The sequence below is a fragment of the Entelurus aequoreus genome, linkage group LG02 (assembly GCF_033978785.1).
Source record: "Entelurus aequoreus isolate RoL-2023_Sb linkage group LG02, RoL_Eaeq_v1.1, whole genome shotgun sequence".
Classification (NCBI taxonomy): Eukaryota; Metazoa; Chordata; class Actinopteri; order Syngnathiformes; family Syngnathidae; genus Entelurus; species Entelurus aequoreus.
This window is the reverse complement of record NC_084732.1, coordinates 91,033,299-91,057,485: the sequence shown is the minus strand read 5'-3', so window position 1 is coordinate 91,057,485 and position 24,187 is coordinate 91,033,299. Positions and strand designations below refer to the sequence as shown.

Genomic DNA, 24,187 nt, shown 5'->3' with positions numbered 1-24,187 from the left:
GGTTAATATTTAGTGTTGCAATACTTCTTCATGGTTAATATTTAGCGTAGCAATACTTCTTCATATTCTTACTTCATGGTTAATATTTAGTGTTGCAGTACTTCTTCATTTTCTTACTTCATGGTTAATATTTAGTGTTGCAGTACTTCTTCATTTTCTTACTTCATGGTTAATATTTAGTGTTGCAGTGCACAAGGAGACCACGGACTACCGGAAGCCCATTCTGGTTCTGAGAGGAGGATAGAAGAGCAACTTCCTCTTCTGGTTAAAACAGAAGTGGAAAACTACAGGGGGCTTCACACACCACACACACACACACACACACACACACACACACACACACACACACACACACACACACACACACACACACACACACACACACACACACACACACACACACACACACACACACACACACACACACATTTACGATGCCTCTATCATCATCATCATCATCATCATCATCATCATCATCATCCTCATCATTTGGACAGTGGCAGCAACATGGTGAGTAGCTTTCCTGACTTTATGTGTGTATATATATATATATCAGGGGTCACCAACGTGGTGCCCGCGGGCACCAGGTAGCCCGTAAGGACCAGATGAGTAGCCCGCTGGCCTGTTCTAAAAATAGCTCAAATAGCAGCACTTACCAGTGAGCTGCCGCTATTTTTTAAATGTTATTTATTTACTAGCAAGCTGGTCTCGCTTTGCCCGACATTTTTAATTCTAAGAGAGACAAAACTCAAATAGAATTTGAATATCCAAGAAAATATTTGAAAGACTTGGTCTTCACTTGTTTAAATACATTCATTAATTTTTTTACTTTGCTTCTTATAACTTTCAGAAAGACAATTTTAGAGAAAAAATACAACCTTAAAAATGATTTTAGGATTTTTAAACACATATACCTTTTTACCTTTTAAATTCCTTCCTCTTCTTTCCTGACAATTTAAATCAATGTTCAAGTAAATGTATTTTTTTTATTGTAAAGAATAATAAATACTTTTTAATTTAATTCTTCATTTTAGCTTCTGTTTTTTCGACGAAGAATATTTGTGAAATATTTCTTCAAACTTATTAAGAATAAAATTCAAAAAAATTATTCTGGCAAATCTAGAAAATCTGTAGAATCAAATTTAAATCTTATTTCAAAGTCTTTTGAATTTCTTTAAAAATGTTGTTCTGGAAAATCTAGAAGAAATAATGATTTGTCTTTGTTAGAAATATAGCTTGGTCCAATTTGTTATATACTCTAACAAAGTGCAGATTGGATTTTAACCTATTTAAAACATGTCATCAAAATTCTAAAATTAATCTTGATCAGGAAAAATTACTAATGATGTTCTATAAATTCTTTTTTTAATTTGTTCAAAAAGATTCGAATTAGCTAGTTTTTCTCTTCTTTTTTTGGTTGAATTTTGAATTTTAAAGAGTTGAAATTGAAGATAAACTATGTTTCAAAATGTAATTGTCATTTTTTTCGTGTTTACTCCTCTTTTAAACCGTTCAATTAAGTGTAAATATCATTAATTATTAATAATAACATAGAGTTAAAGGTAAATTGAGCAAATTGGCTATTTCTGGCAATTTATTGAAGTGTGTATCAAACTGGTAGCCCTTCGCATTAATCACTACCCAAGAAGTAGCTCTTGCTTTCAAAAAGGTTGGTATATATATATATATATATATATATATATATATATATATATATATATATATATATATATATATATATATATATATATATATATATATATATATATATATATATATATATATTTTTTTTTTTTTGTAGGGCTGTGAATCTTTGGGTGTCCCACGATTCGATTCAATATAGATTCTTGGGGTCACGATTCAATTCAAAATCGATTTTTTTTCAATTCAACTTGATTCCCGATTGAAAAGGATTGTCTATTGATGGAATACATAGATTTGAGCAAGATCTACCCCAGACTGCTGACATGCAAGCAGAGTAAAAAGCTTTTATAATTGTAAAGGACAATGTTTTATCAACTGATTGCAATAATGTACATTTGTTTGAACTATTAAATGAAGCAAAAATATGACTTATTTTATCTTTGTGCAAATATTGGACACAGTGTGTTGTCAAGCTTATGAGATGCGATGCAAGTGTAAGCCACTGTCACACTATTGTTCTTTTTTATAAATGTCTAATGATAATGTCAATGAGGGGTTTTTAATCACTGCTATGTTGAAATTGTAACTAATATTGATACTGTTGTTGATAATATTCATTTTTGTTTCACTACTTTTGGTTTGTTGTGTTTGTGTCTCCTCTCAATTGTTGTGTTTATTGCACTTCTAATACTAATAATAATACCTGGGATTTATATAGCGCTTTTCTAAGTACCCAAAGTGGCTTTACGTGTAGAACCCATCATTCATTCACACCTGGTGGTGGTAAGCTACTTTCATAGCCACAGCTGCCCTGGGGTGGACTGACGGGAGCGTGGCTGTAACTTGCACCAACAACCCCTCCGACCACCACCTATAAAAATCGATTTTTTAAAAATGAGAATTGATTCTGAATCGCACAACGTGAGAATCGCGATTCGAATTCGAATCGATTTTTTCCTACACCCCTAATATATATATATAAATGTGCCTTCTGATCACTCATTGCAGCTACCAGTAAACAACCACATCATCCAATCCAGCATATATATATATATATATATATATATATATATATATATATATATATATATATATATATATATATATATATATATATATATATATATATATATATATATATATATATATATATATATATATATATATATATATATATATATATAATGCATGTATGTATGTATATATATGTGTATATATGTATACATATGTATATACTGTATGTGGATGCATATGTATTAGACTTAGACTTCCTTTTTATTGTCATTCAAATTTTCTGTACTGTAAATTACTTTACAGTACAGATAAGACTGGAATGTGGTTGCATTAGCTCATGGTAGTGCAGGATAAAAAAGCAATAAGGTGCAGATATAAATAAATAGATTACTGTACAGATAAACATATTGCACTTTTGCATATGCATCCAAGTTTATGGATGTATGTTATATTGTATTTATATTACAGCCACTTCATCCATTTTGGGGGGAAATTGAGGGGATTATTATGATGCGTTCAAGAGTCTTACGGCCTGAGGGAAGAAGCTGTTACACAACCTGGAGGTTCTGCTACGGAGGCTGCGGGACCTCTTGTATGTATGTATGTATATATATATATATATATATATATATATATATATATATATATATATATATATATATATATATATATATATATATATATATATATATATATATATATATATATATATATATATATATATATATATGTTGTTGTTGTGATGTAGTGATTGGAGCACATACTTGTTGTTGTTGTGATGTAGTGATTGGAGCACATACTTGTTGTTGTTGTGATGTAGTGATTGGAGCACATACTTGTTGTTGTTGTGATGTAGTGATTGGAGCACATACTTGTTGTTGTTGTGATGTAGTGATTGGAGCACATACTTGTTGTTGTTGTGATGTAGTGATTGGAGCACATACTTGTTGTTGTGATGTAGTGATTGGAGCACATACTTGTTGTTGTTGTGATGTAGTGATTGGAGCACATACTTGTTGTTGTGATGTAGTGATTGGAGCACATACTTGTTGTTGTTGTGATGTAGTGATTGGAGCACATACTTGTTGTTGTTGTGATGTAGTGATTGGAGCACATACTTGTTGTTGTTGTGATGTAGTGATTGGAGCACATACTTGTTGTTGTTGTGATGTAGTGATTGGAGCACATACTTGTTGTTGTTGTGATGTAGTGATTGAGGCACATACTTGTTGTTGTTGTGATGTAGTGATTGGAGCACATACTTGTTGTTGTGATGTAGTGATTGGAGCACATACTTGTTGTTGTTGTGATGTAGTGATTGGAGCACATACTTGTTGTTGTGATGTAGTGATTGGAGCACATACTTGTTGTTGTGATGTAGTGATTGGAGCACATACTTGTTGTTGTGATGTAGTGATTGGAGCACATACTTGTTGTAGTGATGTAGTGATTGGAGCACATACTTGTTGTTGTGATGTAGTGATTGGAGCACATACTTGTTGTTGTGATGTAGTGATTGGAGCACATACTTGTTGTTGTGATGTAGTGATTGGAGCACATACTTGTTGTTGTGATGTAGTGATTGGAGCACATACTTGTTGTTGTGATGTAGTGATTGGAGCACATACTTGTTGTAGTGATGTAGTGATTGGAGCACATACTTGTTGTTGTGATGTAGTGATTGGAGCACATACTTGTTGTTGTTGTGATGTAGTGATTGGAGCACATACTTGTTGTTGTGATGTAGTGATTGGAGCACATACTTGTTGTTGTTGTGATGTAGTGATTGGAGCACATACTTGTTGTGATGTAGTGATTGGAGCACATACTTGTTGTTGTGATGTAGTGATTGGAGCACATACTTGTTGTTGTGATGTAGTGATTGGAGCACATACTTGTTGTTGTGATGTAGTGATTGGAGCACATACTTGTTGTTGTGATGTAGTGATTGGAGCACATACTTGTTGTTGTGATGTAGTGATTGGAGCACATACTTGTTGTTGTGATGTAGTGATTGGAGCACATACTTGTTGTTGTGATGTAGTGATTGGAGCACATACTTGTTGTTGTTGTGATGTAGTGATTGGAGCACATACTTGTTGTTGTGATGTAGTGATTGGAGCACATACTTGTTGTTGTGATGTAGTGATTGGAGCACATAATTGTTGTTGTGATGTAGTGATTGGAGCACATACTTGTTGTAGTGATGTAGTGATTGGAGCACATACTTGTTGTTGTGATGTAGTGATTGGAGCACATACTTGTTGTTGTGATGTAGTGATTGGAGCACATACTTGTTGTTGTGATGTAGTCATTGGAGCACATACTTGTTGTAGTGATGTAGTGATTGGAGCACATACTTGTTGTAGTGATGTAGTGATTGGAGCACATACTTGTTGTTGTTGTGATGTAGTGATTGGAGCACATACTTGTTGTTGTGATGTAGTGATTGGAGCACATACTTGTTGTTGTGATGTAGTGATTGGAGCACATACTTGTTGTTGTGATGTAGTCATTGGAGCACATACTTGTTGTTGTGATGTAGTGATTGGAGCACATACTTGTTGTTGTGATGTAGTGATTGGAGCACATACTTGTTGTTGTGATGTAGTCATTGGAGCACATACTTGTTGTTGTGATGTAGTGATTGGAGCACATACTTGTTGTTGTGATGTAGTGATTGGAGCACATACTTGTTGTTGTGATGTAGTGATTGGAGCACATACTTGTTGCTCACTAAAAACATTCATGAAGTTTGCTTCTTTTATGAATTTATTATGTGTCTACTGCAAATGTGAGGGTGAAAAGTATACATACAGCAATGTTAATATTTGCTTCCTTGGCAAGTTGACCTGCAATAAGGCACTTTTGGTAGCCATCCACAAGCTTCTGCTTGACCACTTGACCACTAAATTGCTGCAGTTCAGCTAAATGTGACATGGACTTGTTTCTTCAGCATTGTCCACACAACTTTGGGAAGGCCATTCTAAAACCTTCATTCTAGCCTGCTTTAGCCATTCCTTGACCACTTTTGAGGTGTGTTTGGGGTCATTGTCCTGCTGGAACACCCAACAAGACCCAACCTCCGGGCTGATGATTTTAGCTTGTCCTGAACAATTTGGAGCTAATCCTCCTTTTTCATTGTCCCATTTAAAGCAGCAGTTCCATTGGCAGCAAAACAGGCCCAGAGCATAATACTACCACCACCATGCTTGGCGGTAGGCATGGTGTTCCTGGGATTAAAGGCCTCACCAAACATATTGCTGGCTATTGTGGCCAAACAGCTCCATTTTTGTTTTACCTGACCACAGAACTTTCCTCCAGAAGGTCTTACCTTTGTCCATGTGATCAGCAGCAAACTTTAGACGAGCCTTAAGGTGTGGCTTCTGGAGCAAGGACTTCCTTCTTGCATGGTAGCCTCTCAGTCCATGGCCACGCAAAACAGGCTTGACTGTGGACACTGACACCCGTCTTCCAGCACTGACACCCGTGTTCCAGCACTGACACCCGTGTTCCAGCACTGACACCCGTGTTCCAGCACTGACACCCTGACACACTGTTTTCTTCTTGAGCGTGGCAGTGACAAAACTGTGCCATGCACTTGATACTTGTGAACAATTGTCTGCACAGTTGACCAACAAGTATGTGCTCCAATCACTCTATCACAAAAAAATAAGAATTGTAGAAATGATTGGAAACTCAAGATGGCCATGACATGATGCTCTTAAGGGAATAAGCGGTAGAAAATGGATGGATGGATGGATGGATGTATATATATATATATATATATATATATATATATATATATATATATATATATATATATATATATATATATATATATATATATATATATATATATATATATATATATATATATATATATATATATATATATATATATATATATATATATATATGTCTTAATTAGATTATCCAAAAAAATAGTGCTCGATACCGTGGTAGAGCGTAATATGTATGTGTGGGAAAAAAATCACAAGACTATTTCATCTCTACAGGCCTGTTTCATGAGGGGTTTCCTCAATCATCAGGAGATTTTCCTGATCTCCTGATGATTGAGGAACCCCCTCATGAAACAGGCCTGTAGAGATGAAATAGTCTTGTGATTTTTTTCCCCACACATACATATATACGCACATTTTTATACATGTAAATATTTATATTCAATCAATAATGACCAGAAGGTTTGTGTCACACGTGTTGTAGGAGTCTGTCATCAATGGAAGTGTGCTGATCCTTCACCAGCTCCAACATGGGAAGCACCAGTACCAAGTGGAAAATGTGGTCCAGTACCAAAGATCAAGCAGCGCAAAACCAATGATGAGGTATATTCACACTAGTGACTAGGGATGATGTTTGATAAGGAATTATTGAGTTCGAGCCTATTATCGAATCCTATTATCGAACCGATTCCTTATCAATTCTCTTATGGAGTCCAGATAGGTTGTTGTATATGGAAAAAAACACACAATATTTGGTTTAACAAAAGCTCACTTTTGTTATATAATAAAAAAATAAAATCTAATAAATAAATAAATATTGACTGTTACCTACCTAAAAAAATAAAATAAAATAAATAAATATTGACTGTTGTTACCCAAAGTATATTAAGTGGGATTTTTCAGAGAAACAAATAAATACAGTAACACAAAAACAAGCTGTCTCTGTGATCACTATAGGTGTATAAATAATAATATAGTGTTAAATAAAATCAGTCCCTTGGGCACAAAACTGGAAATAATACAGTTCTCCAAAAAGTGCACTTCTGCTGCTATTGGACCATAACTGTTTGTTATGATGCTTTGACATTTTTGCACTTTATTTCTTTATTGAAAGAAAATTCTATGAAGAGAAAAGTTGTTTGCAAATGTGGTTACAATGCTAAAAAATGAAAAGTTAAAGCTAAAAAAAGAAATACACTTTATTGAGTTAACATTATTTCTTTATAGGGGGAAAAATGTTATGAGCGAGAGAATATAACAACTACACTACCCAGCATGCAACGGGAGTGACGAGCATGCGCGGTAGCCCCGAAAAGTGTTGCATGTTGCCACGCTGTGAAAGTAAACGTCAAGAAGTCAGCCAACACGCCTCGTCTGCATTATTTATAATTAGACAGACAACACATCTACAGTGTGATTTTGTAACGTTTACAAGGAAAGAAAAACAAAAGTTAAAAAAGGGAGATATGTTGTATATATATATGTATGTGCTGCAGTGTTGTATATATATGTATGTGCTGCAGTGTTGTATATATATGTATGTGCTGCAGTGTTGTATATATATGTATGTGCTGCAGTGTTGTATATATATGTATGTGCTGCAGTGTTGTATATATATGTATGTGCTGCAGTGTTGTATATATATGTATGTGCTGCGGTGTCATATATGTTGTATATATATGTATGTGCTGCAGTGTTGTATATATATGTATGTGCTGCAGTGTTGTATATATATGTATGTGCTGCAGTGTTGTATATATATGTATGTGCTGCGGTGTTGTATATATATGTATGTGCTGCAGTGTTGTATATATATGTATGTGCTGCAGTGTCATATATGTTGTATATATATATATGTATGTGCTGCAGTGTTGTATATATATGTATGTGCTGCAGTGTTGTATATATATGTATGTGCTGCAGTGTTGTATATATATGTATGTGCTGCGGTTGTTTTAAGAAGGTTGCGACAGCTGCCGTAAAGGAGGTGCGTTGCTAGCCTGGTTGCTATGTTTCCGGTTGGTGGTAAAAGTGTTGGTCATGTGTTTTACCCTGCTCAAATCTCTCAGTAAAGTTATTCGATGGATTATAGCTTTTGTTTTGAACTTTATTACACCTTGGAGCGCTTTTTCCCGTCCATTGTTTTCCTGCTTTCGCTATCTGCGCCTAATGACTGAGCTACGTGACGTCAATTCTTGTGATGTCCCACGGAGCATTTCTGGTCGGGACGGGATTCGAATAAAGAATCAACTCTTTTCCTTTACTATAGTGGTCTCGATAACGGGTACCGGTTCTCAAAAAGGGATTCGAGTCCGAGGACTCGGTTCTTTTCTTATCAAACAACCGGGAAAACCGGTTTCGAGTATCATCCCTACTAGTGACTGAATGGTGGCGACAACAAAACCAATGATGAGGTATATTCACACTAGTGACTGAATGGTGGCGACAACAAAACCAATGATGAGGTATATTCACACTAGTGACTGAATGGTGGCGACAACAAAACCAATGATGAGGTATATTCACACTAGTGACTGAATGGTGGCGACAACAAAACCAATGATAAAGATTTTTAAGAAATCATCATTTGACAGCAGTAGAAATGAGAAAATGAAAATCAACGTAACAAAACACAAGTAATGTTTCTTCTTCACTAAGATACTCAAAAGTAAAAAGTATGTGGTATTAAAACTACTCTGACAAGTACTGCTTATTAAAAGTTACTTAAGTAAAAGTAAATGTCTTATAAGACAATCTAATACCACATGAAATATTTTATAGTGTTTGGTGAGAAGCAGCCTAGTGATCTTTACCTGTGTGAGCCAAGGGAATAAAGTCCAAGTACTAAATCCAAAACTAACTCAAATTGTGGGAAGTCACGACATTTCCTCACTTGACTCCTCGAGTATTTGTTTTCCCAGACGAGGAGACAAGCTGATGCAGATTAATGGCAGCGACCTGCAGGATTTCACCCCTGAAGCCTTGGCTCAGACCATCGCTGAGGGCCGTCCCATGTTGGTGAGTTCTTATCATTGTACATGTATCATGTACAGTATGTACCATGTTGGTGAGTTCTTATCATTTTACATGTATGATGTACAGTATGTACCATGTTGGTGAGTTCATGTACTCATTCTTATCATTTTACATGTATAATGTACAGTATGTACCTCAGAGAGTGGACTTCTAACGTACCGGGTTTTCCTAACTACACAGCGCACCGGTATATAAGCCACACCCACTAAATTTGAGAACAAACAACATTTTTCCATATATAAGCCGCACCGGACTATAAGCCACTGCAGATATATACGTTGTGAAATGAGTTATTTACACAGAAAGTTTATTTACATACCTTAATTTTTTCCAAACAGTGTCTGTAACACGACAGTAAAACGGCTGATCAAACAAAACAGAAGTCATGGTGTCAGGTTCAAACACTGATGACATCTATTAAACAAGACAAGAGGCAAAGAATCAAACAGAGACAGAATTCAATTTGGACTCAATATATTGAGGAGAGTCGCCGTCGCCCTGTAACCTCTTACAGTGTCTCAGCACGCGCTCCCAAAAGATTGCAGTCCTTCTTTATTTGACTTTCTCCCCCCACCTGACCACAGCTGCTTCCAGAGGGAAGTGGGTCGTAAACAGCGTTGCCTTTGGTTACCGAACAGTTCAAAAGGAGAGGTCGTAAAATAGTTCAAAAAGAGTTTGTCTGGAAATTGGGCAGATCCTTGGCTCTCTCCGCTTTGAAGTCCTTGGGCCAGAACAACATCCTTCTGTTGATTACCATACATGCGAGAACACAGGAACACCATCTTGCTCCCCCCCCCCCCTACACAGTGGAGTTTTACGAGCCTTACTCTTGGTAGGTTTCAAAAGACAGCCTTTTGTCTTCTTGTCAGGAACACAATGTAATACAAAGTTTTTGTGATGATTTAGAAACAATTATTCTAACATTCCCCTCCTGTTTATCACATAAACGTTCCCATAATCTTCTCATCCCTAATAACTTCTTCTTGCGATTTTCAGTTAATGATTAATTTCCCTAACACCAAGTTATGTTTACACTCAGAATTGAACATCAATTTCCCCTCATAATTATGACATTTCTGGAAACAGATCAGGAACACCATCCAGGTAGGTATCCTCGTCATCAGATTCATCTTCCTTGTTGTCCACCAGGAAGTGCATCTGAACAGCTTTATCATCTGCTGGGCTAATCGCTGTGGTAATCAGACAGTTAAGCAGAGAACAGACAGGGAATACAACAACATCCCCACAACGTCAGTCTTGCTGCAAACACGGCCATAGATACTAGATACCAAAGACTTGTATTTGCCAAACACGTCCAACACACCCCTCCCACATAGATGTATCTATGCCAGAGTGCTTTTAAATTTGACCGTTAAGGGTGTGCAGGCCATCCAGTGCTTTGGTCAGGCTACTTTCTGCATCAGTGTAGTTTGGTATGAACATGCAACACTGTTCACCAAATATTGCGCACACGCCCCCTTTTTCCGCTAACAACATGTCTAGCGTCATACGGTTTTGAAAAGCCACAAGGAAGGTGGCGGCGAGTTGATCAGCGACGGCTTCAAGTCCGGCCTGTGTAATTTCCTAATCTCTGTACGTTGTAGTGGACGTAGTTTATTCTGTCAACATTCTTGTTAATCGTACACCACCAGTAGACGGATGATTCAAACCCAGCTGCAACTTGATTAACCAATTTATAGTCGTCAGATATACTTCTTTGGACACCTGTTGCATCGATCAAGTTGGATCTACCACACTTTGCAAGTTTACATTACTAGTTCTTTTCCAATGTTCGGGTATCAAACTGTTCAGGCGTGTTAACAATTCTTGTACAAATATTGATACATTTACTACGTGTAAGCAGTTGTCTGATGATAAGTTTCCTAACTGTTGTACAGAGCCTAGCATGTCAATAATGCAGGTATAATTAGCTTTTTTCACATATTATCAAATATTGGTTTCTGTTTTGTCTCTTTAGCTACAGGGTGAATTTTGTTTTGCTCATTACTTCAAATAAACCTTTTTTTTGACTCATCTTGAGTCAGGCCCGGCCCTAACCAATCTGGCGCCCTAGGCAAGATTTTAGGTGCCCCCCAACATCGGCAGTGAAGTGTATATACTCACAAGAAACCGAATAGCTTTGTCTTTGACCTTTTTTTTACTTAAAGAAAGCAAATTAACAATCAGAATAGTTAACAAGATTAAAAAAAAAAGGATAAATAAATGAATACAAAAAATAAAAAAGGAATATATGAAATATAATATTTTTTACATACATAAACACAAAATAAAACGTGTCAACAAGTTGCATAAAATAAATTAAAAGTACAATATAAATAAGGCACTGCACAAAACAAGATATATATATATGTGTGTGTGTGTGTGTGTGTGTGGGGGGGGGGGGGGGGTATTAAAACAACTTTATTAGGAAAAGAAACTAAGAAAAGAAAAAAGAAAAAAATCAAACCAGTATGACTTTAACAACTATATTACAAAAAAAGGGGATCCTACAGAGTTCTCTATTTGTGCTTTTTAATATTGCATGAACTAGAATGACTTACAAATGACTGTACACCAGGGAGTACTGTAATTACCTAATGTTACATTATTATTTTCCATAACAATTTAGCCCCCTCCACAATATTAACCCGACGTTAAAACAGAACTAGCTATTTATTGATTAGCAATTGCCGAATCATGTAACATTAGCTTAATGCTAAAAAGCCAGGTTACTATCACATTCTGTAACAGACAAATCATTTCATGTAGGCTAACGTTACCTACCTGCTACCTCTGTCTTTTTCTCGTTTCTCCTCCTCTTCTTTTCTCTTTTTTCTTCCCTGGGCACCTGACAGTTTTGGCCGTTTTGACATCTTGTGTTGATTTTTTGATGTGGTGACGTCCAAAAAGAGTCATGATACGGGAAGGGAGGGGGCGCACTGTGCCGGGGGAGGGGGGGGCGTAATGTTGTAACAAATAATATTTCTATTAAATAGGCTTTACTTTGCATTTTAATTAACGTGGGATTATTTTATGTATTTAGAAATAATAGTACCAACTTTTTTTTTTTTCCCTCCAACATTTGTGGCACTGGCGTGGCGCCCCCTGATGGACGGCGCCCTTAGCATTTGCCTATACGGCCTATGCCACGGGCCGGCCCTGTCTTGAGTAATTGTCTGGGCTTATACATACAACACAATCAGTTTTTGTAGCCTTTCCCACTTGCTCCGCCATAAGGAACAAATTAATTACCAAATCAGGAAGCAATTATTATCAAACTTTGAAACACCATCAAATGGTGTGACAGTGGAATTTGTAGTGTGCTAGTTAACATGTCCATTTGATAACACAAATACAATCCTAAATACTTTTTTCCCATTATATGACCTTTTTCTAATTTGCTAAGTGTACTCAGCTTGGTCTTTCCACTATCTTTATTGCTGTTTGAGTTCTTTACAATCTCTCTACCCCCTTGGACAATGCCAATGTTTTCTTTTCATTGATTTTTCTAAATTTTGGTAGCTGATAAGGTCTTCCAAATATTATTTCAAATGGTGTGAGTCCTGTTGTACTTGTAATGTTCATGTACTGTACATTTTTACTAAATCTATACATTGTTCATGGACGTTTTGTTTCTTCCATACATTTCTTTAGTCTGTTTTTAATTGTTCCGTTTGTCCTCTCCACTAGTCCTGTCACTAGAGCTTTACTCTTGGTAGGTTTCAAAAGACAGCCTTTACAAAGTTTTTGTGATCATTTAGAAACAATTATTCTAACAATGGTCATGGACCCACTAGTAGCGCAAGCTAGCTCTCCAATCAGCTAAACAGACTCAATAACTCCACGCTGACGTTTTGGTGAAAGTGAAACAATACAAAAAGAATGCCATTGTAAGTTAATAATACTAACACACACACTCGTAAAGGTGTTAGCATATTAGCTAATGCTAACGACGCTACAATAGCACGTACAAATATGCGTGAAAACACTCCTACAGACATCACACATGGGACACTTTAGTAACTAAGAATTGTTTTAGTTATATTGTAAAACCTACAAACTTTGCTTGGAGTGAGGATTGAAAAATCGCTAGGGACAATTAGATGACCAAACGGCACTTGTACTTCCGGTTCAGAGCTTTAAACATGAGTTATTTACACAGAAATAGTCTGTAAATGTTTATTTACATACCTTAATTGTTTCCAAACAGTGTTTGTAACACAGCAGTAAAACGGCTGATGAAATAAAACAGAAGTCATGGTCATGGACCCGCTAGCTGCGCAAGCTAGCTCTCCAATCAGCTAAACAGACTCAATAACTCCACGCCGACGTTTTGATGAATTTACTGAGGAATTTGTGAAAGTGAAACAATACAAAAAGAATGTAAGTTAATAATACTGACACAGACACTCGTAAAGGTGTTAGCATATTAGCTAAAGCTAGCGACGCTACAATAGCATGTACAAATATGCGTGAAAACACTCCTACAAACATCACACATGGGACACTTTAGTAACTAAGAATTGTTTTAGTTATATTGTAAAACCTACAAACTTTGCTTGGAGTGAGGATTGAAAAATCGCTAGGGACAATTAGATGACCAAACGGCACTTGTACTTCCGGTTCAGAGATTTAAACATGAGTTATTTACACAGAAATAGTCTGTAAATGTTTATTTACATACCTTAATTGTTTTCAAACAGTGTTTGTAACACAGCAGTAAAACGGCTGATGAAACAAAACAGAAGTCATGGTCATGGACCCGCTAGCTGCGCAAGCTAGCTCTCCAATCAGCTAAACAGACTCAATAACTCCACGCTGACGTTTTGGTGAATTTACTGAGGAATTTGTGAAAGTGAAACAATACAAAAAGAATGTAAGTTAATAATACTAGCACAGACACTCGTAAAGGTGTTAGCATATTAGCTAATGCTAACAACGCTACAATAGCACGTACAAATATGCGTGAAAACACTCCTACAAACATCACACATGACAAATATACAATATTTTCCCCCTAAAAAATATTTCAAAGTGGAATATGTCAATGATTCATAACAACATGGATTCTGAGTCATTATTATTTTTTGAGCAATGACAGTTTTACAAGAAAAAAAAACATCCTGCATGGCAGTTTTGTCTTATTTATTTTGTCTTAGTCAACATTGCAACTTTTTATGGTTACATTTCACCTGTTTGCTCTTCTGTTACACTTTTGTTGTTGTTCCTGTTATGTTTAGAATGTGCCGTGGCTCCTTCACAAATGAGTTGGAGCCCCTGCGGTGTAACATGGCCGCTGTAACATGATGTGTCTTTCCCACGCGTGAAAGGAGGAACAAGGACTTCTTCTTTCTGCCACCAGACGGTGCACAAGGCGGGGGCTCAGAAGCCGCTCCACTGCTCCGAGGAGGATGTTCTTCATCCCGTCTCCAAGGAGCAGACTGTGCTGCAGTTCAGCATGCGGATGTTGCGAGAAGAAGACGCGCACGGAGGCGAAGGAGGCGGCTCAGGACAAGGCGGCGGATGTCCAGTTGGCGACGACCACAAGCCAGGCGGCGACCTTCTGGTGGTCTCCATGACCAAAACCAGCATCTCGGTGATCAGAGGGCGGGGCTGTGAGGCTGGCAGCACCTGTAAGGGATGTCACGGCACAGGATGCACCCTCAAAGACGTGGTCATGGTGTCAGAGTCCAGCACCGTCACACTCGGTGAGCACACCTTCTCACATTGACCACCAGTAATCAGAATTACACCCTTTAGATGGTAGTTGTTGTGCACTACACTCTTGAAGATACAAGTACAAGACCAGACCAAGGTTCTCTCAAAAGTACAACTTTGGTCTTTACAGGCCAGAAACAGAACTTTATTCTACCAAAAAGGTGATTTAAAGTACAAATGTTTACCATTTCAAGCCTAAGGCTACCTGCTGCGTTAAACATTTATTTAGCTCATGTAAATTATTATTAGTAGTAGAATTTTTAGTCGTCATTTTACTGCAAAAAAAAAGTTTGTTACAGTTAAAAGAGTGCACTGTAAAAACAACAACTTTACGTAGATTTTAGGATTGAAAAAAGTGGCATTAGTGAACACTAGTAAGGTTGTAAATACTGAATAGAGTAGGCTAACCCATGTGGTTCCTGTGGATGCGAACACAATTACTGTAGTGACTAAATAACATAGTGACTGAAACAGACAAAGTCATGTGTAAATAATGTCAACAAGTCAATGAACCATCTGTGGCTGTGAAGTGAACACTAGTAAGGTTGTAAATACTGTATAGAGTAGGCTAACCCATGTGGTTCCTGTGGATGTGAACACAATTAGTGTAGTGACTAAATAACATAGTGACTGAAACAGACAAAGTAATGTGTAAATAATGTCAATAACTAGATGAACCATCTGTGGTTGTGAAGTGAACACTAGTAAGGTTGTAAATACTGTACAGAGTAGGCTAACCCACGTGGTTCCTGTGGATGCGAACACAATTACTGTAGTGACTAAATAACATAGTGACTGAAACAGACAAAGTCATGTGTAAATAATGTCAATAACTAGATGAACCATCTGTGGTTGTGAAGTGAACACTAGTAAGGTTGTAAATACTGTATAGAGTAGGCTAACCCATGTGGTTCCTGTGGATGTGAACACAATTACTGTACTGACTAAATAACATAGTGACTGAAACAGACAAAGTCATGTGTAAATAATGTCAATAACTAGATGAACCATCTGTGACTGTGAAGTGAACACTAGTAAGGTTGTAAATACTGTATAGAGTAGGCTAACCCATGTGGTTCCTGTGGATGCGAACACAATTACTGTAGTGACTAAATAACATAGTGACTGAAACAGAAATAGTGATTCATTTGGATGAATGGGTAATGTCTTTATGTCAACTCTGTTGATGATTTTTCAATTCTTTAAACACTAAAACATCGTTATATGTTCTGGGTTCAAATCACATGCCTGAGATTGTATCCTCAAAGTATCGGTTCAGGACTCAAATTTGGATCTGAGGCCAACAATTACGATCAGAACATAACGAACACTAAAAAAACCCCACATCAACTTGGCAACTTAACACATTTGGAAGGAAACAACGAAGCAGAAAAGTGCACCCAAAAGTTCCCTTGGACTCATTTAGTGTAGTCCAGTCCAGTCTGGCAGGACTGCTGCAAAAAAAGAACCGTTAGCAGTTTGCATGTTTGAAGCCTTTGCAGACAAACTGACATTCGGTTCTCTTGTGCTTGGACGTACTGTCGCAGTTTCAAGAGGAGGCGGAACCTTCAAGCTGCAGAAGTCTTTGGACACGCCCATCGAACATGTGGCCTCCCACAAATACCTGCACGGGATTTGCTCCCAGAAGACTATATATGCATCAGCTAATCCAGGTTTGTCACACACACACACACACACACACACACACACACACACACACACACACACACACACACACACACACACACACACACACACACACACACACACACACACACACACACACACACACACACACACACACACACACACACACACACACACACACACACACACACACACACACAGACACACACAGAGTGTTTAGCAGCTGTTTCAAAAGCAAGGCGTGCTGTCCTCAGAGAAAATGACCATCTACTACTACAAGTCCACGTGTCCAGAGTCCAGGTTCCCCGTGGTGTTGAACTTCTCAGGCTCCGACTGCTTCCTCAGGTGCTCCAAGAAAGGCGAGCAGGTGCTCCTGCAAGTGGAGGTAAGTCCAACAGTCTAGTCCCGCCCACAAGTCCAACAGTCTAGTCCCGCCCACAAGTCCAACAGTCTAGTCCCGCCCACAGAGGCAGCTCTTTCTTTTAGGAAGTTTGCTTTTTCACGTCGGAACCAGACCATGACACAATTATCCTGCTTGTTGGACAGTAAAATCCTTTGATTATAACCCAGTGCACCTTATAACCCGGTGCTCCTTATAACCCGGTGCACCTTATAACCCGGTGCACCTTATAACCCGGTGCACCTTATAACCCGGTGCACCTTATAACCCGGTGCACCTTATAAACCGGTGCACCTTATAACCCGGTGCACCTTATAAACCGGTGCACCTTATAACCCGGTGCACCTTGTAACCCGGTGCACCTTATAACCCGGTGCACCTTATAACCCAGTGCACCTTATAAACCGGTGCACCTTATAACCCGGTGCACCTTATAAACCGGTGCACCTTATAACCCGGTGCACCTTATAACCCGGTGCACCTTGTAACCCGGTGCACCTTATAACCCGGTGCACCTTATAACCCAGTGCACCTTATAAACCGGTGCACCTTATAACCCGGTGCACCTTATAAACCGGTGCACCTTATAACCCGGTGCACCTTATAACCCGGTGCGCCTTATAACCCGGTGCACCTTATAACCCGGTGCTCCTTATAACCCGGTGCACCTTATAACCCGGTGCACCTTATAACCCGGTGCACCTTATAACCCGGTGCACCTTATAAACCGGTGCACCTTATAACCCGGTGCACCTTATAAACCGGTGCACCTTATAACCCGGTGCACCTTGTAACCCGGTGCACCTTATAACCCGGTGCACCTTATAACCCGGTGCACCTTATAAACCGGTGCACCTTATAACCCGGTGCGCCTTATAACCCGGTGCACCTTATAACCCGGTGCTCCTTATAACCCGGTGCACCTTATAACCCGGTGCTCCTTATAACCCGGTGCACCTTATAACCCGGTGCACCTTATAACCCGGTGCACCTTATAAACCGGTGCACCTTATAACCCGGTGCACCTTATAAACCGGTGCACCTTATAAACCGGTGCACCTTATAACCCGGTGCACCTTGTAACCCGGTGCACCTTATAACCCGGTGCACCTTATAACCCGGTGCACCTTATAAACCGGTGCACCTTATAACCCGGTGCACCTTATAAACCGGTGCACCTTATAACCCGGTGCACCTTATAACCCGGTGCGCCTTATAACCCGGTGCGCCTTATAACCCGGTGCTCCTTATAACCCGGTGCACCTTATAACCCGGTGCACCTTATAACCCGGTGCTCCTTATAACCCGGTGCTCCTTATAACCCGGTGCACCTTATAACCCGGTGCACCTTATAACCCGGTGCACCTTATAACCCGGTGCTCCTTATAACCCGGTGCACCTTATAACCCGGTGCACCTTATAACCCGGTGCTCCTTATAACCCGGTGCACCTTATAACACGGTGCACCTTATAACCCGGTGCACCTTATAACCCGGTGCACCTTATAAACCGGTGCACCTTATAACCCGGTGCACCTTATAAATCGGTGCACCTTATAACCCGGTGCACCTTATAACCCGGTGCTCCTTATAACCCGGTGCGCCTTATAACCCGGTGCACCTTATAACCCGGTGCGCCTTATAACCCGGTGCGCCTTATAACCCGGTGCGCCTTATAACCCGGTGCGCCTTATAACCCGGTGCGCCTTATAACCCGGTGCGCCTTATAACCCGGTGCTCCTTATAACCCGGTGCACCTTATAACCCGGTGCACCTTATAACCCGGTGCACCTTATAACCCGGTGCGCCTTATAACCCGGTGCGCCTTATAACCCGGTGCACCTTATAGCCCGGTGCACCTTATAACCCGGTGCGCCTTATAACCCGGTGCGCCTTATAACCCGGTGCACCTTATAACCCGGTGCGCCTTATAACCCGGTGCGCCTTATAGCCCGGTGCGCCTTATAACCCGGTGCGCCTTATAACCCGGTGCGCCTTATAACCCGGTGCGCCTTATAACCCGGTGCACCTTATAACCCGGTGCTCCTTATAACCCGGTGTGCCTTATAACCCGGTGCACCTTATAACCCGGTGCGCCTTATAACCCGGTGCACCTTATAACCCGGTGCACCTTATAACCCGGTGCACCTTATAACCGGGTGCGCATTATAACCCGGCAAGCAGTCCTGCAGTGTGTTTACTTGTGTGTGATATCATGTGCGATACAAGCATAGTGTTTACTTGTGTGTGATATCATGTGTGATACAAGCAGTCCTGCAGCGTGTTTACTTGTGTGTGATATCATGTGCGATACAAGCATAGTGTTTACTTGTGTGTGATATCATGTGTGATACGAGCAGTCCTGCAGCGTGTTTACTTGTGTGTGATATCATGTGCGATACAAGCATAGTGTTTACTTGTGTGTGATATCATGTGTGATACAAGAAGTCCTGCAGTGTGTTTACTTGTGTGTGATATCATGTGCAATACAAGCAGTCCTGCAGCATGTTTACTTGTGTGTGATATCATGTGCGATACAAGCATAGTGTTTATTTGTGTGTGATATCATGTGTGATACAAGCAGTCCTGCAGTGTGTTTACTTGTGTGTGATATCATGTGCGATACAAGCAGAGTGTTTACCTGTGTGTGGTAGCATGTGCGATACAAGCAGTCCTGCAGCGTGTTTACTTGTGTGTGATACCATGTCAGATACAAGCAGTCCTGCAGTGTGTTTAGTTGTGTGTGATATCATGTGCGATACAAGCACAGTGTTTACGTGTGTGTGATATCATGTGCGATACAAGCAGTCCTGCAGCGTGTTTACTTGTGTGTGATATCATGTGCGATACAAGCAGTCCTGCAGTGTGTTTAAATGTGTGTGATATCATGTGTGATACAAGCAGTCCTGCAGCGTGTTTACTTGTGTGTGATATCATGTACGATACAAGCTATTGTTATTAATGTTGTTATTGTTATCAATATTTGTATTAGTATTAATATTGTTATTCATACTGTTATTTGTATTATTATTACTGTTATTGTTATTAATATTACTGTTATTAATATTGTTATTCATATTGTTATTGTTATTGTTATTACTGTTATTGTTATTAATATTACTGTTATTAATATTGTTATTCATATTGTTATTGTTATTGTTATTGTTGTGACATGTTGCTGTTTGCGTGTGCAGGCGTGTGAGAAGCAGAAACTGAAAAGCATCTCCCTGAAGGATGACATCATCCTGTCTTACGTCTTCTACATGAAGAGTGACGTCACCAAGCAGCGGCACTTTGAGTCTGCTCTCTACCCGGGTTGGTTCATCCAGGTGTGCTCCTCAGACGCCGTGCAGGTGGCACAGCTGCCAGAGCGCACGCAGCCCGAGCCCTTCCTCTTCATCATCCAGACCTAGACCTCAACGCAGAGACACTCAGGTGCCTTGTCAAGTGTAAAAAGAAGTGAAGTTATTATCACTGCCTATGTTTCTGGACAAATATAAGTTAAGAGTGGCACCTCCATTTATGAACCTACTTGGTTCTTCATGAATGGAAAAGTTTGTAAAGTGAGGCAAACAATGTCCATATGAATAATTGGTTCCAGCTTGCACAAAAGTCCATATTTGAACACAATATAAAATACTAAATGTCAAGCAAACTTTCTATTTATTAACAAGACAAAACAACAACGACAAGCTAAACTGTCCTGGATGTGCTGTTCTGCAAACGCACGCAACAGAAGTCCCTTTGGTGCCCTTACAAACGATCAGAAATCACAAAAATGTTCTTAATTATAACAACCATACTGCTACAATAATCTAGAAAAAAGTCAAATCTACTCGCCACAAATTAACGTCGACGGCGGCACACAAGATGAGCGAATGAAGCCTTGCTACATATTTGTTGCCATGTGAAGGTTGGTAAACATAGAAGTTGACAAATAAAGGGTTAGTACATGGATGTTCCACGTTCATAACTCACAATAATTCATACATTTCATGCAAAACGTATTTGACACGTTCATAACACACAATAATTCATCACTTTCTTGCAAAAATGTATTTGACATGTTCATAACTCACAATAATTCATAACTTTCTTGCAAAAATGTATTTGACACGTTCATAACTCACAATAATTCATAACTTTCTTGCAAAAATGTATTTGACACGTTCATAACTCACAATAATTCATAACTTTCTTGCAAAAATGTATTTGACATGTTCATAACTCACAATAATTCATAACTTTCTTGCAAAAATGTATTTGACACGTTCATAACTCACAATAATTCATAACTTTCTTGCAAAAATGTATTTGACATGTTCATAATGCACAATAATTCATCACTTTCTTGTAAAAACGTATTGGACACATTCATAACTCACAATATATCATCATTTTCTTGCAAAAACGTATTTGACACGTTCATAACTCTCAATCATTCATAAATGTCTTGCAAAAACTTATTTGACACGTTCATAACTCACAATAATTCATAACTTTCTTTCAAAAACGTATTTGACACGTTCATAACTCACAATAATTGATCACTTTCTTGCAAAAAGGTATTTGACGCGTTCATAACTTACAATAATTCATAACTTTCTTGCAAAAACTTATTTGACATGTTCATAACTCACAATAATTCATCACTTTCTTGCAAAAAGGTATTTGACACGTTCATAACTCACAATAATTCATAACCTTCTTGCAAAAACATATTTGACACGTTCATAACTGACAATAATTTATAACTTTCTTGGAAAAAGGTATCTGACACGTTCATAACTCACAATAATTCACAACTTTCTTGCAAAAACTTATTTGACACGTTCATAACTGACAATAATTTATAACTTTCTTGGCAAAAGGTATCTGACACGTTCATAACTCACAATAATTCATAACTTTCTTGCAAAAATGTATTTGACATGTTCATAATGCACAATAATTCATCACTTTCTTGTAAAAACGTATTGGACACATTCATAACTCACAATATATCATCATTTTCTTGCAAAAACGTATTTGACACGTTCATAACTCTCAATCATTCATAAATGTCTTGCAAAAACTTATTTGACACGTTCATAACTCACAATAATTCATAACTTTCTTTCAAAAACGTATTTGACACGTTCATAACTCACAATAATTGATCACTTTCTTGCAAAAAGGTATTTGACGCGTTCATAACTTACAATAATTCATAACTTTCTTGCAAAAACTTATTTGACATGTTCATAACTCACAATAATTCATCACTTTCTTGCAAAAAGGTATTTGACACGTTCATAACTCACAATAATTCATAACCTTCTTGCAAAAACATATTTGACACGTTCATAACTGACAATAATTTATAACTTTCTTGGAAAAAGGTATCTGACACGTTCATAACTCACAATAATTCACAACTTTCTTGCAAAAACTTATTTGACACGTTCATAACTGACAATAATTTATAACTTTCTTGGCAAAAGGTATCTGACACGTTCATAACTCACAATAATTCATAACCTTCTTGCAAAAACGTATTTGACATGTTTATAACTCACAATAATTCACCACTTTCTTGCAAAAACGTATTTGACATGTTTATAACTCACAATAATTCACCACTTTCTTGCAAAAACTTATTTGACACGTTCATAACTGACAATAATTTATAACTTTCTTGGCAAAAGTTGTCTGACACGTTCATAACTCACAATAATTCATCATTTTCTTCATGATGGAGTTCAAATTGCTTTATTGAATCATTGTTCATGCAGATCACTCATGAAGATGATGTAATTGACTTTCATGGTAAAGTTGTCATCAACTTACTTTTATAATATTAGAAAACATTAGTGTTGGTGCTCTTCATTGGCATGTGAAGTATTAGGAGGTCTTCTTCTTTGTGGTGAAAATAGAATCACCTTCTGTGTTGTGTACAAATAATATTCCATCTTCGGCCAGATGAAACATATCATTGTGTCTTTTATTGAGAGAATGTTCTGGAACTTCAGCAGAAAAATCATCTTTTTTTATTATGGGAGACTGAATATCTCATATGTGTCTTACTGTACATGTCAGTCAAACATGACACAGATGTTTCCCAAGAAGAAGAAGACAAGTTCCACAACAGAAAAGTTCCACAACAGGCTGACATCAAATTGATTAGAACTTATTGATCTTGCATGACTGACATCCTATTGATATTAATATTCATGTTTTTGCCATCACAGAGCAGCTGATTCATGGAAGGTAAACAAGAAGGTTTCAGTTGCATGTGATTATCTTCCTTATTTACTCTTTTTGTATTTTTACCAAACAGCAACAACAATAATGAAAAAACATACATACCATGAAAAAAATAGAAGTCCTTTTTACATATATATATATATATATATGTATATATATATATATATATATATATATATATATATATATATATATATATATATATATATATATATATATATATATATATATATATATATATATATATATATATATATATATATACTACATAATGTACATATACTGTATATACACTGTACATATACTGTAAATACACTGTACATATAGTGTATATATATTGTATATATAGTTTATATACTGTATATAGTGTACCTATAGTGTACATATACTGTATATATAGATTATATATATAGTGTATATATAGTATACATATACTGTATATATAGTTTATATATATAGTGTAACTACAGTGTATATACACTGTACATATAGTGTACATACATAGTGTATATATACTGTACATACAGTGTGTATATATAAATAGTGTACTTACACTATATATATATATATATATATATATATATATATATATATATATATATATATATATATATATATATATATATATATATATATATATATATATATATATATATATATATATATATATATATATATATATATATATATATATATATATATATATATATATATATATATATATATATATATATATATAT

General features: G+C 37.4%; 1 protein-coding gene across 2 annotated transcripts in view; it reads left to right on the top strand.

Annotated features, from left to right (window-relative positions):
* The window catches only part of LOC133664865 (uncharacterized), a 25,829-nt gene continuing 1,642 nt past the window's right edge, over positions 1 to 24,187 (top strand). The window contains exons 1-7 of one of the 2 annotated variants that reach the window (XM_062069856.1): positions 1 to 510; positions 6,886 to 7,004; positions 9,323 to 9,419; positions 14,800 to 15,145; positions 16,703 to 16,828; positions 17,057 to 17,187; positions 20,396 to 20,636. In XM_062069856.1, coding sequence (XP_061925840.1) covers positions 508 to 510; positions 6,886 to 7,004; positions 9,323 to 9,419; positions 14,800 to 15,145; positions 16,703 to 16,828; positions 17,057 to 17,187; positions 20,396 to 20,614 — 1,041 coding nt within the window. In that variant the 5' untranslated portion in view covers positions 1 to 507 and the 3' untranslated portion in view covers positions 20,615 to 20,636. Of the gene's footprint in view, positions 511 to 6,885; positions 7,005 to 9,322; positions 9,420 to 14,799; positions 15,146 to 16,702; positions 16,829 to 17,056; positions 17,188 to 20,395; positions 21,212 to 24,187 lie in introns of those variants that run through there. The other variant, XM_062069847.1, reaches the window with a different exon arrangement.